Below are 18,073 nucleotides of genomic sequence, written 5' to 3'. Positions count from 1 at the left end.
TGTTGATAGTACACACTGCTGCGATTGAGCATTGTTGGTGGAGAGAGTGGATGTTTGTGAATGTGGTGCCAATCAAGCAGGCTGCTTTGTCGTGGATGGTGTCCTGTGTGTTGTCGGGGCTGCACCCATCCAGACAAGTCTATCCGAGAGAAACTGTTTATTACTGTTTTAAAGCCTTCTGCTCAAGAGGTAAAGCAAAATGTAAAAACACCAGTCCATATCCCCAAAAAAAGTTTAAAATCAGTTTTATTTTTCTCTTCTTCATACAGGTTTTAAGGCATCTGCATGAAAGACATAATTCTGCAAAGGTTATAAAATCATTTACGGCCAGCCTGGGATATCGTTTGATCTTGCTTCCTAAACGTTCCATTTGTCTATGTGAAAGTTAACCTGTGTTAAGTCCATTAAATATGTACACAGCAACAGCACATCAAGCTTCAGACATACACTTGGGGCAAAAATCACAGCACAAGAAGGACAAAGACCGCCATTATTCCAAGTTATAATTAGAGCTATTTACAGGTCCCTTATTATGGCATGATGTCTTAAAATGTGCGTAAACTGATCCAACAGGGGGTTGGGCTGGGGCAAGGCAGGCAGCTATATATTTAGGATTTGTTTTAACACTTGATATCTGGAAGCACAACATGATGCTACCATAAAATGCCATCTAGCTCATCCCCCCTTCAAAGTGGTCACACATCTACAATGGCAGGTCCAGCGCATGATAACGAAACAAGACAACAAAGTAGTCATCGTGCAAGCTCTCCTGCTCATGCTATTCGGTCACGTGAACTCTGAAAGCTACTCGACCCAAGAATCGGTCCCGATCATCATCGTTTTTCAGGTTGGTTCCGGTGATTTTACACTCAATCATTAAATCCTTGTTGGTGTCATTGGTACCCAGCATTAGTTTCACAGCAACCAGAGGCTGAGAGTAGTTTACCTGCAAGGAATGACAGAAAAAAAAGAATCAAGTGATAGTAACTTTTAATATCAACTGTTCTGAGCGTCTTTGCCTTTATTGGAGTTGGACAGATAATTTCCTAACATCAGGAAGGGAACCAGCCAAAGCCTGACTGGCTCGGGAAGACTAACTTTCACTGTAATTTCACAGTCGAGTCTGTGGTGCTGGAAAAGCACAGCAGGTCAGGCAGCATCCGAGGAGCAGGGGAATCCTACTCTCGACTGATCTCCAGCCCTCAGTTTCTCCTCACTAACTTACAAACTGATACAGAAAAATTGGAAAATCAGCAACACTTTTTATTTATTGTCACTGGCCAGCCCAGCATTTCTTACCCATCCCTAATTACCCAGAGAGCAGTTAAGAGTAATCACATTGCTGTGAGTCTGGAGTCACATGTAGGCCAGACTGGATAAGAATGGAAGTTTCCTTCCCTAAAGGAAGCCAGATGGGCTTTTTCCACCCTCCCCCCAATATTCTGTGATGGATTTGTGGTCATCATTAGACTCTTTATCCCAAATTTTTATTGAATTTAAATTTTGCCACCTGCCGTGGTGGGATTTGAACATAGGTCCCCAGAACATTATCTGGGTCTCTGGATTAACAGTCCAACAATAATGCCACTAGACCATCGGGTCCCGTTCACGTGCACAGTCAGGAACGGGGATTAGCCTTTGGTTTGGAGTATTGCTGTACCTCTGATCCATTTACGACTTTCTCCACATTCCTCGAAACCTTTAACTAACAAAAATCTATTAATAGTCTTCTCAGAAATTTCACATTATTTGGCATGAACATAATAAGTGTTAAACACATGAGCACAAAAATGTAGCATTGAAATTCAAACAAACTTACGTGGGCTTTTTTGCCGTAATATGGATAGTACATTTTATCAAATGATCCAAAGTACTTTATATCCACTTGTGGCTCTTTCTGTAAAAGAGAAGCAAGAAGTGACAATCCTTTACTTCGATACTATCACTCAACTGATCAGACGTTCTGAGTGGCCTAAGAAATATATGATAATTTAAAATAAACAAACTATGGATTTAGCAACACAGCCAATATTGAAAATGCTAGTTAAGTGAGTTCAGGCAGTCTGCTGGACCCAAGCAGAATAAAGGGCTCCGTTCCTGATGAAGGGCTTTTGCCCCAGTGTCGATTTTCCTACCTTGGGGCGGCAGAGTGGTTCAGTGGTTAGCACTGCTGCCTCACAGAACCATGGTCCCAGGTTTGATTCCAGCCTTGGGCAACGGTCTGTGTGGAGTTTGCACATTCTCCCCGTGTTTGCGTGGGTTTCCTCCGGGTACTCCGGTTTCCTCCCACAGTCCAAAGATGTGCAGGTCAGGTGAATTGGCCATGCTAAATTGCCCGTAGTGTTGGGTGCATTAGTCAGAGGGAAATGGGTCTGGGTGGGTTACTCTTCAGAGGGTAGGTGTGGGACTGGTTAGGCCGAAGGGTCTGTTTCCACACTGTAGGGAATCTAACCTAATCTACTCCTCAGATGCTGCCTGACCTGCTGAGCTTTTCCAGCACCATTCTAATCTAAACCCAAGCAGAATGAATTCCAAGTGATGACCAGTTATGTCTGTTTAATCAGGCTAAGGGAGGGAAAGGAATATTAAATGATATTTCTCATTCCTTGGTGGTCACTTATAAATCAAAAAGCCACAAACTCGCTACAGGAGATAATTACAACATACAAATTGAGAGCAAAAGTCACTTGATGAGTTGATACTCCACTGTCTCTGATTGCTTAACTCCCCAGTCCAGAATCAGAAGTTACTGATAGAGGGAACGCTGCCCTCAGTAACCTCTCCCTCCCTTGCTCATCAGGAATCTGTTACCCTCTGAGGAGGACAGCCTGCAAAGCCTCTCAACCTACTCACAGGAAATGAATTCTCATCTTTGTCTTAACTGGGCGACCCTTTAAACAAATCACCCAAAATACACATCCTTTCCACAACCATCTTGTCACAATCCCTGAGAATTATACACATCTCACTCTTCAAACTTCAGCTGATAAAAGCCAAGCCTGACCAACCTTTCCTCATAAAGGAACCCATCCATTCCAGGTAATTATCTGATAAATGTTCCCTGGTATGCTTCCAAAGCATTTCCATCCTTCTTTAAGTAAGGAGACTAAAACTCAGCAAAGGAATCTCAATGTGGTCTCACCAATGCCCCTAAGCATGACCTCTCTACTTTACAGTTCATTTCTATGTTGACATTGTGCCAGACAGAAAATGACCCACTAATGTTTCCTCTCTGTTTTCTGTTTGCTAACTGATCCTCTATCCATGCCAATGTGTTCCTCCTTTACAACATGAGGTTTTCTGCAATGATCTGTGATATGACACCTCATCAAATGCTTTCTGGAAATTGCACCACTCTTTATCCACAACACATTGCTTCCTGAAAGAACGCCAATCAATTGATTAAACAGGATTTCCGTTTAACAAAACCATGTTGACTCTGCCTGACAACTGTGAATTTTTCTAAGTACACTGCTATAACATTTTTAATCATAACTTCTAAAATTTTACCTATAATACATGTTTTAAGTTAACTAAGCTCTAGTTTTCTGCTTTCTGGATGTAGGTTTGTTTGCTGAGCTGGAAATTTCATTTTCAGACGTTTCATCACCATACTTGGTAACACCTTCAGTGAGCCTCTGGACGAAGCACTGTTGGCGTTTCCTGCTTTCTATTTATCTGTTTGGATTTCCTTGGGTGAACGATTCACCATTCTAATGAAACCTTTAAAGAACTGTTTGAAAAATTAAAGCCAATTCAGCAATAATCACACCAGCCAATCCTTTTAAGATCCTAGGATGAATTCCATCAGGACCCAAACAGTGTTCCCTCTAATTTTCATTCCAGCCTTTGAAGTCTGTACTCAGCAGCGATTTCCAGAATAGAAGATCACTGTGCCAGAACCTCGGAGTGGTTTAGATGGAACGGTACCAGCAATAACTAGCCCATAACTCCAACAGTTTACTTTGTACCATTTGCCAAGTGATCACGATTTTCGTGAGTTCCTCCCTCCCTGCCATTTCCTGATTTACAGCTGTCTCGGGGAAGTTTCTTGTCTCCTCCACTGTGAAGACTGATGCAAAAAATCAGTCCAATGTGTCTGCTACCTCCTTACTTTCCAGTATTACTTTCCCAGACTTAGGACATCCTTCTTTACTGTGAGAATCCAACTTATCAGTGGAGTCACCCCTCTACCTTCTACCTTTCCCAAATGTCCTGTACACTGTACTAAATCCAACCAACACTATGAGATTATCTCTCAGTGTATCTCTGCGGTGGTACAATCAGAGAAGGAAAAGGAAATTAACAGTCGAGCTACTCAGTGCTGACCGTCCAAGCTCTCGAATTTATAAATTCCTAAAATTTAGATTCTTTCATTTGATATTTATAATATGAATACACACATCTCATCAAAAGTAATTAATTTCTCAACTTTCAATTTGGAATTTTTTCCTTCAAGTGCACACATTCAGTTTGATGTGAAATTTCTGTCTTGCTAACGTAGCACCAGCACTTATTGAAAATGAGTGCCAAAGCACAGAATAATGTAAACATCAGGCTCCTAAAATTTAAACCAGAAAAGCACCAATAGGATATTAAAAAGTAAATCACCTAAATTGAAAATTTCTAAATCCTAAAACTTCATTTATGCAAAAGTGAATCTTCAGGACATTCCTGATTAAGGGCTTATGCCCGAAACGTCGATTCTCCTTCTCCTTTGATGCTGCCTGACCTGCTGCGCTTTTCCAGCAACACATTTTTGAGCTCTGATCCCCAGCATCTGCAGTCCTCACTTTCACCCACCTTTACAGATCAGTAAAGGACATCCCAATAAGAAATAATCAATTCCATATTTCTCTTGCAATGTTGCTTAAAAGACATTAACTCTGTAGAAACTCATCTGCTACTATCCTTTTTCTTTAAATGTCAAATCTCTGTTCTGCTTTAGCTTTCTTCTGTAACTCATTCCGTTTATAAATCAAATGGGTTTGGAAGAGCAATTAAACACACAGAGGCTACAAAGCAATATAGATATGAGTATAATGTGAGAACATTGTCATTGAGTTAGAGTCATTGAGCTACAGCATAGTAAAAGGCCCTTCAGCCCATCGTGTATATTCCAGTCCAAAGCAGCCACCTGACCATTCCAAACCCATTTCTCAGCACTATGTCTTGGCACCGCAAGTGCACATCCAAGTATTTCTCAGATATGATGATGGTTTCTACCTGTACCACCATTAGCATCCTCTGGGTGGAAAATCTTTTCCTTGCTTCTCCTCTAACCCTCCTGCCCCTTATCTTAAATTTATGCACCCTGGTCATCAATCTCTCTATCAAGGGGAGAAGGTTCTTCCAACCTCCCCTATCAATGCCCCTCATGATTTTCTCCATCTCAATCATGTCCCCTCTCAGATTCCTCTGCTCTGAGGAAATCACCCCCAGCCTGTCCAATCTCTCTTCATCACTGCAACTCTCCAGCTCAGACCACATCCTGGTAAATCTCCTCTGCCCCCTCTCCTAGTGCTATCACATTCCTCCTATAACGTAGATAGTAATGAACCAACATTTAATTCCAAGTTGATTGAGTTTTAAATTCCACCACCTGCCCTGGTGAACACAATCCCAGAGCTTTAGCCTAGCTTTCTGGACTATGAATCCAGTGATATTCAGCAACTGCCTGCGTGAAGTTTGTACATTCTCCCCGTGTCTGTATGGGTTTCCTCCGGGTGCTCTGGTTTCCTCCCACAGTCCAAAGATGTGCAGGTCAGGTGAATTGGTCATGCTAGATTGCCCCATAGTGTTAGGTGAAGGGGTAAATGTAGGGGAATGGGTCTGGGTGGGTTGCTCTTCGGAGGGTCGGTGTGGACTTGTTGGGCTGAAGGGCCTGATTCCACACTGTAAGTAATCTAATCTAATCTAATCATATTCCTAATACACTATCATCTCCCCTCCCCATTTGTGAAATTATCTGTTTTGACAGGAAGAAGAAAAATGATGATTTTATTTCAATGGTACAAGAGAGAGAGAGAGATCGTAGAGCTCTGAAACACAGACAGATCTGTTGCAGGTGTCCTAGAGCATAAATTGCAAATGCAGGTAAGTGAGTAATGAGAAACGTTAAAGGTATGTTCTTATTTATTGTGAGGGGAATGAAGGGAGGTTATGCTTCAGTTATACAGGGTATTGGTGAGACCACATCTGGAGCACAGTGTTCCTGAATTTACAGAAAGATGTAAGTGCACTGGAACTAGTTTGGGGAAAGCTTTACCAGACTAATTCTTGGAATAGGGTGGGAAGGGTGGATAAACATGACTTGTGTTGACCAGAATTTAGAAGTGTAAGAGATGAGTGAAATGAACATACAAGATCCTTGGGGATCCTGGCAGGATGAATGTGGAAAGGAAGTTGTCTTGTGGGAAAATCTAGAACTAGTGGTCACAGTTTAAAATTAAAGGGTCACGCATTATAAACTGATGAGATAAGGCGGATGTTCAGAACCTCGCTCCCAGGGTGGCAATGTCAAATACTAGGGGACATAAGGTTAAGGTGAGAGGGGGAATGTTTAAAGGAGATGTGTGAAGTAAGTTTTTTTTACACAGAGGGTGGTAGGTGCTTGGAACACACTGTCAGAGGAGGTGGCAGAAGCAGATATGACAGCAACATTTTTTTTTAAAAGGTTACTTTTAGAGGGATGGCAGTGAAGGCAGTGAAATGTTCCTCTTGCAACATGTTTAAGGTGAGGGATGCCATGGCTGTCCCTGCTGATTTCACTTGCTGGAAGTGCACCCATCTCCAGCTCCTCCAAGACCGTGTTAGGGAACTGGAGCCGGAGTTGGATGAACTTAGGATCATTCGGGAGGCAGAGGGGATCATAGATCGGAGCTTTAGGGAAGTAGTAACTCCAAAGATTGCAGACAGATGGGTGACAGTGAGGGGGACTGGGAGGAAGCAGCCAGTGCAGGGACCCCCTGCGGCCGTTCCCTCAAGAACAAGTATACCGTTTTGGATACTTGTAGGGGGGACGACTTACCAGGGGTAAGCAATGGGGTTCAGGCCTCTGGTACGGAGCCTGTCCCCGTTGCTCAGAAGGGAAGGGTGGAGAAGAGCAGAGCAATAGTTATTGGGGACTCGATAGTTCGGGGCACAGATAGGCGGTTTTGTGGGAGCAAGAGAGACTCACGTTTGGTATGTTGCCTCCCAGGTACAAGGGTACGTGACGTCTCTGATCGTGTTTTCCGGGTCCTTAAGGGGGAGGGGGAGCAGCCCGAAGTCGTGGTCCACATTAGCACCAACGACATAGGTAGGAAGAGGGCTGAGGATGTTAGACAGGCTTTCAGGGAGCTAGGTTGGAAGCTCAGAGTTAGAACAAACAGAGTTGTTGTCTCTGGTTTGTTACCCGTGCCACGTGATAGAGAGTCGAGGAACAGGGAGAGAGAACAATTAAATGCGTGGCTACAGGGATGGTGCAGGAGGGAGGGATTCCGGTATCTGGATAACTGGGGTTCTTACTGGGGAAGGTGGGACCTCTATAAACAGGATGGTCTACACCTGAACCTGAGGGGCACCAGTATCCTTGGGGGGAGGTTTGCTAGTGCTCTTGGAGGGGGTTTAAACTAACTCTGCAGGGGCATGGGAACCTAGACCGTAGCTTTAGGGTGCAGGACCTGGAGTGTAGGGAGGAAAGGAACATGGCATCAATCTCAAAGGAGGGTGCCTGTAAACAGGAAAGTGGCTTGAAGTGTGTATACTTCAATGCAAGAAGTATACGAAATAAGGTAGGTGAACTTGCAGCGTGGGTTAGTACCTGGGATTTCGATGTTGTGGCTATTACAGAGACATGGGTAGAACAGGGACAGGATTGGCTGTTGCAGGTTCCAGGGTTTAAATGTTTTAGTAGGGTCAGAGGTGGGGGTAAAAGAGGGGGAGGTGTGGCATTGCTTGTCAAAGATAGTATTACAGCGGTGGAAAGGACGATGGATGAAGACTCGCCATCTGAGGTAGTTTGGGCTGAGGTTAGGAATAGGAAAGGTGAGGTCACCCTGTTAGGAGTTTTCTACAGGCCTCCTAATAGACCTAGAGACGTAGAAGAAAGGATTGCGAGGATGATTCAGGAGAAGTGTGAAAGTAATAGGGTGGTTGTAATGGGGGACTTTAACTTTCCAGATATTGACTGGGAAAGCTATAGCTCGAGTTCGTTAGATGGGTCGGTGTTTGTCCAATGTGTGCAGGAGGGTTTCCTGACACAATATGTAGACAGGCCAACAAGAGGTGAGGCCATACTGGATTTGGTTCTGGGTAACGAACCAGGCCAGGTGTTAGAATTGGAGGTAGGTGAGCACTTTGGGGACAGTGACCACAATTCGGTGACTTTTACTCTAGTGATGGAGAGGGATAAGTGTGCACTGCAGGGCAAGAGTTATAGCTCGGGGCAGGGAAATTATGATGCGGTGAGGCACGACTTAGGATGCGAGGCTTTGAAAAGTAGGCTTCAAGGGAAGGGCGCAATTGATATGTGGAGCTTGTTCAAGGAGCAACTATTGTGTGTCCTTGATAAGTATGTACCTGTCAGGCAGGGAGGAAAGGGTCGTGTGAGGGAGCCGTGGTTTAATAAGGAATTGGAATCCCTTGTTAAAGGGAAGAGGGTGGCCTATGTAAAGATGAGGCGTGAAGGTTCAATTGAGAGTTATAAGGTAGCCAGGAAGGATCTGAAGAGAGAGCTAAGAGCAGCAAGGAGGGGACATGAAAAGTCCTTAGTTGGTAGGATTAGGGAAAACCCTAAGGCTTTCTATAGGTATGTCAGGAATAAAAGAATGACTAGGGTAGGAATAGGTCCAGTCAAGGATAGTAGTGGGAAGTTGTGTGTGGAGGCTGAAGAGATTGGGGAGACACTGAATGAATACTTTTCGTCAGTATTCACTCAGGAACAGGACATTGTTGCCGATGTGAATACTGAGTCACAATTAATTATAATGGACGGCTTTGAGGTATGGAGGGAAGAGGTGTTGGAAATTCTGGAAAGGGTGAAAATAGATAAGTCCCCTGGGCCTGATCGCATTTATCCTAGGATTCTCTGGGAAGCAAGGGAGGAGATTGCAGAACCATTGGCCTTGATTTTTATGTCCTCGTTGTCTACAGGAATAGTGCCAGAAGACTGGAGGCTAGCAAATGTGGTTCCCTTGTTCAAGAAGGGGAGTAGTGATAACCCTAGTAACTATAGGCCGGGGAGTCTCACTTCTGTTGTGGGCAAAGTCTTAGAGAGAATTGTAAGGGGTAGGATTTATGAACATCTGGATAGGAATAATGTGATCACGGATAGTCAGCATGGTTTTGTGAAGGGCAGGTCGTGCCTCACAAACCTTATTGAATTCTTTGAGAAGGTGACTAAGGAGGTGGACGAGGGGAAAGCGGTTGATGTGGTGTATTTGGATTTTAGTAAGGCGTTTGATAAGGTTCCCCATGGTAGGCTACTGCAAAAAATACGGAGGTATGGCATTGAGGGTGAGTTGGAGGTTTGGATTAGGAATTGGCTGGCTGGAAGAAGGCAGAGGGTAGTAGTTGATGGTAAAGGTTCATCTTGGAGTGCAGTTACTACCGGTGTTCCGCAAGGATCTGTTTTGGGACCATTGCTGTTTGTCATTTTTATAAATGACCTGGAGGAGGGGCTAGAAGGTTGGGTGAGCAAGTTTGCGGATGATACGAAAGTCGGTGGAGTTGTTGACAGTGAGGAAGGATGTGTCAGGTTACAGCGGGATATAGATAAGCTGCAGAGCTGGGCGGCACGGTGGCACAGTGGTTAGCACTGCTGCCTCACAGCACCTGAGACCCGGGTTCAATTCCCGCCTCAGGCGACTGACTGTGTGGAGTTTGCACGTTCTCCCCGTGTCTGCGTGGGTTTCCTCCGGGTGCTCCGGTTTCCTCCCACAGTCCAAAGATGTGCAGGTCAGGTGAATTGGCCATACTAAATTGCCCATAGTGTTAGGTAAGGGGTAAATGTAGGGGTATGGATCGGTTGCGCTTCGGCGGGGCAGTGTGGACTTGTTGGGCCGAAGGGCCTGTTTCCACACTGTAAGTAATCTAATCTAATCTAAAAAAGTGGCAAATGGAGTTCAATGTAGGTAAGTGTGAGGTGATTCACTTTGGTAAGAGTAACAAAAAGATGGGGTACTGGGCTAATGGTCGGATACTTGGTAGTGTGGATGAGCAGAGGGATCTTGGTGTCCATGTACACAGATCTCTGAAAGTTGCCACCCAGGTAAATAGTGCGGTGAAGAAGGCATACGGTGTACTGGCTTTTATTGGTAGAGGAATTGAGTTCCGGAGTCCTGAGATCATGTTGCAGTTGTTTCAGACTCTGGTGCAGCCGCATCTGGAATATTGTGTGCAGTTTTGGTCGCCATACTATAGGAAGGATGTGGAGGCACTGGAACGGGTGCAGAGGAGGTTTACCAGGATGTTGCCTGGTATGGTAGGAAGATCGTATGAGGAAAGGCTGAGGCACTTACGGCTGTTTTCATTGGAGAAAAGAAGGTTTAGGGGTGACTTGATAGAGGTGTACAAGATGATTAGGGGTTTAGATAGGGTTGACCATGAGAACCTTTTTCCACGTATGGAGTCAGCTATTACAAGGGGGCATAGCTTTAAATTAAGGGGTGGTAGGTATAGGACAGATGTTAGGGGTAGATTCTTTACTCAGCGAGTCGTGAGTTCATGGAATGCTCTGCCAGTAGCAGTGGTGGACTCTCCCTCTTTATGGGCATTTAAACGGGCATTGGATAGACATATGGAGGATAGTGGGCTAGTGTAGGTTAGGTGGGTTTGGATCGGCGCAACATCGAGGGCCAAAGGGCCTGTACTGCGCTGTATTTTTTCTATGTTTCTATGTTTCAATTAAGACGCATTCAAACAGACCCATGAACAGGCAGGAGGTATAGCAATACAGACCATGTGCAGACAGATGGGACAAGTTCAGAATGGCATCATGGTGGGCCGAAGGGCCTGTTCCTGTGTTGTACTGTTCTATATTCAATGACAAAAGATGTGAAGACATGTTTTCTCTCAGAGTCACGAGTTCTTCAAACTCTCTTCCTCAAAAGGGAGTGGGAGCAGAGAGTATTGATGAGCACAGAGTGATAGATTTGCTGGGAGAGCCAGGAAAGTTGGGCTGTGGTTACAATCAGACCAAATCAGCCATGACCTTTCTGAAGGGAGGGGCAGGCTTGGAGAGGTTATGTTTAACTCCTCATTCCTACATTCAGAAATATGAACCTTGTGAATTGAAGACAGACTCTGGCTGGTGGTTCTGTGAGTTGTTGCAATAAGCTGCACTCTGAAGGAGAGTTATAAAACACCCAATCAGTTTTGGTTTATTTTAATCTGTTAATTTTGCTTCTAATTATGTATTTAATTGATATAATTACTGCATCAATCTCTTTCAAAGTTTTAATACATCCAAAATTGAATCCAGCATAAAACCTATTTCTGGATATATACAAATCATGTTTGCGTTCAGCATGATTAAGTACATCGTGTTTAAATACTGGGGTTCAGTTAGTTCAATTGGCTGGATGGCTGGTTTATAATAGTGATGCCAACAGTGTGGGTTCAATTCTCACACCATCTCAGGTTACCATGAAGGACTCTCCTTCTCAATCTCTCCCCCCAGCTGGGGTGTGATGACCCTCCACGCTAAACCACCACCAGCTGTCTCTCTCTCTCTCTCTCTGAGTAGCCTATGATCTGGTCAGACAATAGTGACTTTACCTGTTTAAATACTCACACACCATTTGAACATGTGAAAATATCTGCACGGAAGTTAGCAGATCGGTAGAAGAGACTTCATGTTGATTAATACATAACCTAAACCAAATTAGCGGATTAAAATAAACCAAAACTGATTAACTCATTGGGCGTTTTATCACTCTCCTTCAGAATGCAGCTTATTGCAACAACTCACAGAACCACCAGCCCAAGATCATATTTCTGAATGTAGGAATGAGGAGTTAAATATAATCTCTCCAACCCTGCCCCTCCCTTCAGGAAGGTCATGGCAGATTTGGTCTGATTGTAACTACAGCTCCACGTTCCTGGCTCCACCAGGAAATCTATCACTCTGTGCTCGTCAAGACTCTCTTAATGCTTGAGGGAGGATCTCTGAAAGCTGAAATCGCATGCTGGTTTTAGTCAATGAACTCCAACATGGCCATAACTACAGCCTGATAGAAGTTCATAAAATAATGAGGTATAGACAGAGTTGATGGTAGTTATCTTTTCCCTAAATAGCTCAGATAGATCCATCCTGAGCTGAAAATGTGTTGCTGGAAAAGCGCAGCAGGTCAGGCAGCATCCAGGGAACAGGAGAATCGATGTTTCGGGCATAAGCCCTTCTTCAGGAAAGGATTCCTGAAGAAGGGCTTATGCCCGAAACATCGATTCTCCTGTTCCCTGGATGCTGCCTGACCTGCTGCGCTTTTCCAGCAACACATTTTCAGCTCTGATCTCCAGCATCTGTTGACCTCACTTTCTCCTCCAGATAGATCCATTGGTCAGCACTGACCACAGACAGTTACTGTCAGTAAATTCATACTTCCCTCTGACAACGTTGTGGAGTGTCAAAATCATCACTGTTTCACTATCAAAAACATGTAGCTCATCTTCTACAGAATATTGTTTCATTGAACCATGAGGTAAGAATCAATTTTATTCGTGTTGAAAGTGGCCTGTGCACAGAATAAAGGGGTAGCAATTTAAGACTGAGATGAGGAGGAATGTCTTTTCTGCTAGGGTTGTGAGAACTCCTTGCCGCAGAGAGCTGTGGGGGCAGAGCCCTTGTGCATATTTAAGGCTGAGATAGATTCTTGATCAGTTGGGGGAATCAAGGATTACAGAGAAAGGACAGGGAAGAGGACATGAGGAGTGTTGGATCAGCCATGATCCTACTGAACGGTGGAGCAGGCTTGAGGGGCCGAATGGCCTACTCCTGTTCCTGTTGAAAGTCAGAGAGCCATACAGCACAGAAACAGACTAACCAGTATGTGCCAAACTAAGCTAGTCCCATCTGCCTGCTCCTGGCTCATATCCCTCCAAACGTTTCCTATTCATGTATCCATCCAAATGTCTTTTATATGTTGTAATTGTACCCACATCCACCACTTCCTCAGGAAACCATCTTCTGTGTAAAACATTTGCCCCTCATATTTTTTACATTTCTCTCCTCTCACCTTAAAAATGTGCCCCCTTATCTTGAAATCCCCCATTCTAGGGAAAAGACACCTACCCTTAACTCTATCTATACACCTCATTACTTTATAAACTTCTATCAGGTCACCCCTCAACCTCCTACACTCCAGTGAAAGTAGTCCCAGCCTTCCTTTATAACTCAAACCTTCCGCATCCACCAACATCCTGGTCAATCGCTCCTGAACCCTCTGCAGCTTGGGAGTGTGTCCAGATCTACAGAAGAGTCAAGTGGCACATTATACAATAAAACAGTGAGTGGAGGACAGGGCATAAGCTCAGTCACTGACCCACTCCCAACATTTTCTTGATGGAATCTGCACTGAGCCTCTTAAACAACTGCAACAGTATTCTTTCCCCAGTTATTAAACTTCTAGATCGATCCATTGACTCTTGATGTGAGTGATGCTGAATGCTGGGTAATTCTCAGGCATCTCTCTTGATTGCATGAACTTAAAGGTGTCCCAGGAAACCCCCGTAGTACGTATGCAACCTGCTCCCTCACCACAACATCTCCCCCCTCCCCACCCCAACCCCACCCCACTGTCCAATCTGAACACTTCTCAATTCTTCTCTGAAACTAAAAGGGGGAATAGCTGACTGTTTCAGTGCCTTCAGGCTCCACAGCCAGACTGGTTGATTAAGTATTTCAGTTTTGAGAAACTTTAGCAGAGAGGGGAAGACTCATTGCAGGAAACCATCAAGCAGAGCAAGTAAATAAAACTGACACGAGGTTCTAGCCCTGCCTCAATGTGATGATGAATGTTGCCTGACAGGACATTGGTTAGGCCACTGTTGGAATATTGTGTGCAGTTCTGGTCTCCTTCCTATCGGAAAGATGTTGTGAAACTTGAAATGGTTCAGAAAAGATTGACAAGGATGTTGCCAGGGTTGGAGGATCTGAGCTACAGGAAGAGGCTGAACAGGCTGGGGCTGATTTCCCTGGAGCGTCGGAGGCTGAGGAGTGACCTTATAGAGGTTTACAAAATTATGAGGGGCATGGATAGGGTAAATAGACAAAGTCTTTTCCCTGAGGTCGGGGAGTCCAGAACTACAGGGCATAGGTTTAGGGTGAGAGGGGAAAGCTACAAAAGTGACCTAAGGGGCAATTTTTTCATGCAGAGAGTGGTACATGTATGGAATGAGCTGCCAGAGGATGTGGTGGAGGCTGGTACAATTGCAACATTTAAGAGGCATTTGGATGGGTATATGAATAGGAAAGGTTTGGAGGGATATGGGCCGGGTGCTGGCAGGTGGGACTAGACTGGGTTGGGATATCTGGTCGGCATGGACAAGTTGGACCGAAGGGTCTGTTTCCATGCTGTACAGCTCTATGACTCTATGCACTGGTAAACAGTCCATCATCCTCCACATTCTACACCACAATTTGTTCCTGGTTTAAGCAATACCTCAAATGGCTTTTCATTGTGTACCTCTGCTGTATTTCACTTTACATAATAACTCCTTGCAACGTTACTTTTGACAGTATCTGGAAACCTGTAAGGCAGTAACAATCTGTCCAGTCCCACTGGCTTCACACTCTCTACACGATCTGAAAGAACCAAAACGTTCACCAGCTGGATGCACACATGCTGAAGATTTTTTTTTAATCAGCTCTCTAAATACTAATGAGATGTCCTGTGCCTCACAACAATCAGTCTCACAAACTCCTTCTCTTCAAAACAGCAGCTGATCCTTTCATTCATTCTCCCCCAAATCCCTTGCCAGGTTTTAGAAGCTCCAAATGCCCCAATAAATTGAATAAGCTCCTTCAGCCTCAATGTACACTCATCACTTTCCACCCGTGACTACAGCCCTGTTCCTGTGCTGCTGACAAAAGTCACCTATTGTTAAAGCCTTTTGTTTGGAGCTCACTGGGAAGAGCATAACTTATAGGAACAGAATTAGACCATTTGGCCCATCAAGTCTATTACACATTCGATCGTGGCTCATATGTTTCCCCTGCTTTCTCTCCATAATCCTTGATCCTCTGACCAATCAAGAACCTATCTCTGTCTTAAATATACTCAATGTCTCGGTCTCCAAAGCCCTCTCTTCAGCAATGAGTTCTACAGAGTCCACATAGTCTGGCTAAAGGCATTCCTCCTCACTTCTGTTCTAAAGGGTCATCCCTTCAAGTCGTAGTCTCTCCTACTGGTGGAAACATCTTCTCCATGTCCACTCTATCCAGGCCTCTCAATATTCTATAAGCTTCAATCAGATCCCTCTTACCTATCTAACCTCCACTGAGTACAGACCCAGAGTCCTCAACCTCTCCTCATATGGCAAGCTCTTTAACTCCAGAATCATTCTTGTGAACCTCCTGTGGATCTCCTCCAAAGCCAGCACATCCTTCCTTAGATACTAGCCCAAAACTGCCTAGGGAGTCGGTCGGAGACGGTTGGAGGAAGAGCGCCTCATCTTCTGCCTAGGAACCCTCCAACCACAAGGGATGAACTCAGATTTCTCCAGTTTCCTCATTTCCCCTCCCCCCACCTTGCCTCAGTCCCAACCCTCGAACTCAGCACCACCTTCCTCACCTGCAATCTTCTTCCTGACCTCTCCGCCCCCACCCCCACTCCAGCCTATCACCCTCACTTTAACCTCCTTCCACCTATCTCATTTCCAACGCCCTTCCCCCAGTCCCTCCTCCCTACCATTTATCTTAGCCTGCTTGGCACACTTTCCTCATTCCTGAAGAAGGGCTCATGCCCGAAACGTTGATTCTCGTGCTCCTTGGATGCTGCCTGACCTGCTGCGCTTTTCTAGCAACACATTTTCAGCTCTGATCTTCAGCATCTGCAGTCCTCACTTTTCCATCAAATAATACTACCCAAGTTAGCAGAATGGAAGTAAAATGACATGACCATCAAAACTAAAATTAGAGGTCTCCCCTTCCTAGAATTTGTGAAAGGGATGGCAAGAGAAATAATGTTCCCTGGCAAGACGCAAACTCCCTCACCAATGAAGTGCTGGTGAAATGGTCCAATGGAGACTTACTTGATTTGCCAGTATTTAAGGCCTTTAATTGGTCAATTAATGGCCACACCAAGGCCTCAAACCACCACCTGCCAAGCAGGTGGGAAAAATGGCCAGTTTCCCAACTGGAAAACTGGAACTAGTCTCTGGAAAACTGGAACTAGTCACTGGAAAACTGGAACTAGTCTCTGGAAACCAGGGTGTCCTATTGACCATAGAGTCAAACAGCCCTTTTGTCCAACTCGTCCATGCTGACCAGATATCCTAAATAAATCTAGACCCATTTGCCAGCACGCGGCCCATATCCCTCCAAACTCTTCCTATTCATATACCCATCCAGATGCCTTTTAAATGTTGTAATTGTACCAGCCTCCACCACATCCTCTGGCAGCAGCTCATTCCATACACGCACCACCCTCTACATGAAAATGTTGTCCCTCAGATCCCTTTTAAATCTTTTCCCTCTCACCTTAAACCTATGCCGTCTAGTTTTGGACTCCACCCACCCCAGGGAAAAGACCTTGTCTATTTACCCTATCCATGACCTTCATGATTTTATAAACCTCACCCCTCAGCCTCCAATGCTCCAGGGAAAACAGCCCCAGCCTCTTCAGCCTTTCCCTATAGCTCAAACCCTCCAACCTTGGCAACATCCTTGTAAATCTTTTCTGAACCCTTTCAAGTTTCACAACTCCCTTCCTTTAGCAGGAGGACCAGAAGAGAATACAGTATTCCAAAACGCCTATACTCAATACTCTGACCAACAAAAGAAAGCATATCAAACACTTCCTTCACCATCCTTTGTGCCTGTCATTCCACTTTGAAGGAACAATGAACTGTACTAAGGACCTTACCATTAACTGCATGAGTCCTATCCTGATTTCTCTCCCAAAATGCAGCACCTCACATTTGTCCAAATTAAACACCATCTGCCACATCTTGGCCCATCTGATCAAGATCCCGTTGTACTCTGAGGTAACCTTCTTCATTGTCCACTACACCTCCAATTTTGGTGTCGTCTGCAAACTTACTAACTGTACCTCCTATGTTCACATCAAAATCATTTATATGGCAGCGGACCCAGCACCGATCCTCGTGGCACTCCACTGGCCACAGGCCTCCAGTCTGAAAAACAACCCTCCACCATCACCCTCTGTCTTCTACCTTTGAGCCAGTTTTGTATCCAAATGCCTAATTTTCCCTGTATTCCATGAGATCTAACCTTGCTAATCAGTCTCCCATGGGGAACCTTGTCGAATGCCTTACTGAAGTCCATATCGATCACGTCCACTGAACTACCCTCATCAATCCTTTTTATTACTTCTTCAAAGAACTCAATCAAGTTTGTGAGACATGATTTCCCATGCACAAAGCCATGTTGACTATCCCTATTCAGTCCCTGCCTTTCCAAATACATGTACATCCTGTACCTCAGCATTCCTTCCAAAAACTTGCCCACCACTGAGGTCAGGCTCACTGGTCTGTAGTTCCCTGGCTTGTCCTTACCCCCGTTCTTAAACAGTGGCACCATGTTAGCCAACCTCCAGTCTTCTGGCACCTCACCTGTGGCCATCGATATTACAAATATCTCAGAAAGGGGAACAACAATCACTCCCCTAGCTTCCCACAGTGTTCTAGGCTACACTTAAAAAGGTCCTGGGGATTTATCCATTTTTAAGCTATCCAACACCTTCTCCTCTGTAACAGGGCATATTTCAAGATGTCACTATTTGTGGATTAGATTAGATTCCTTACAGTATGGAAACAGGCCATTTGGCCCAACAAAGCCACACCGAACCTCCGAAGAGTAACCTACCCAGACCCATTCCCCTACCCTATATTTAAACCTGATTCATGCACC

General features: G+C 44.7%; 1 protein-coding gene across 2 annotated transcripts in view; it reads right to left on the bottom strand.

Moving 5' to 3' along the window:
* Window positions 1–228: 228 nt before the first annotated feature.
* Window positions 229–18,073, bottom strand: part of atp1b3a (ATPase Na+/K+ transporting subunit beta 3a) — a 73,075-nt gene continuing 55,230 nt past the window's right edge. The window contains exons 6-8 of one of the 2 annotated variants that reach the window (XM_087993306.1): window positions 1,820–1,897; window positions 809–946; window positions 229–374 (exon numbers count right to left, since the gene is read on the bottom strand). In XM_087993306.1, coding sequence (XP_087849432.1) covers window positions 318–374; window positions 809–946; window positions 1,820–1,897 — 273 coding nt within the window. In that variant the 3' untranslated portion in view covers window positions 229–317. Of the gene's footprint in view, window positions 947–1,819; window positions 1,898–18,073 lie in introns of both variants that reach the window. The other variant, XM_043702799.2, reaches the window with a different exon arrangement.

This window comes from Chiloscyllium plagiosum, unplaced genomic scaffold (genome assembly GCF_037043375.1).
Source record: "Chiloscyllium plagiosum isolate Xiang-an unplaced genomic scaffold, Cpla_swu_hap1 HiC_scaffold_13, whole genome shotgun sequence".
Taxonomy (NCBI): domain Eukaryota; kingdom Metazoa; phylum Chordata; class Chondrichthyes; order Orectolobiformes; family Hemiscylliidae; genus Chiloscyllium; species Chiloscyllium plagiosum.
Note: the sequence above shows the minus strand (reverse complement) of the source record. Positions and strands in the feature narration are given on the sequence as shown.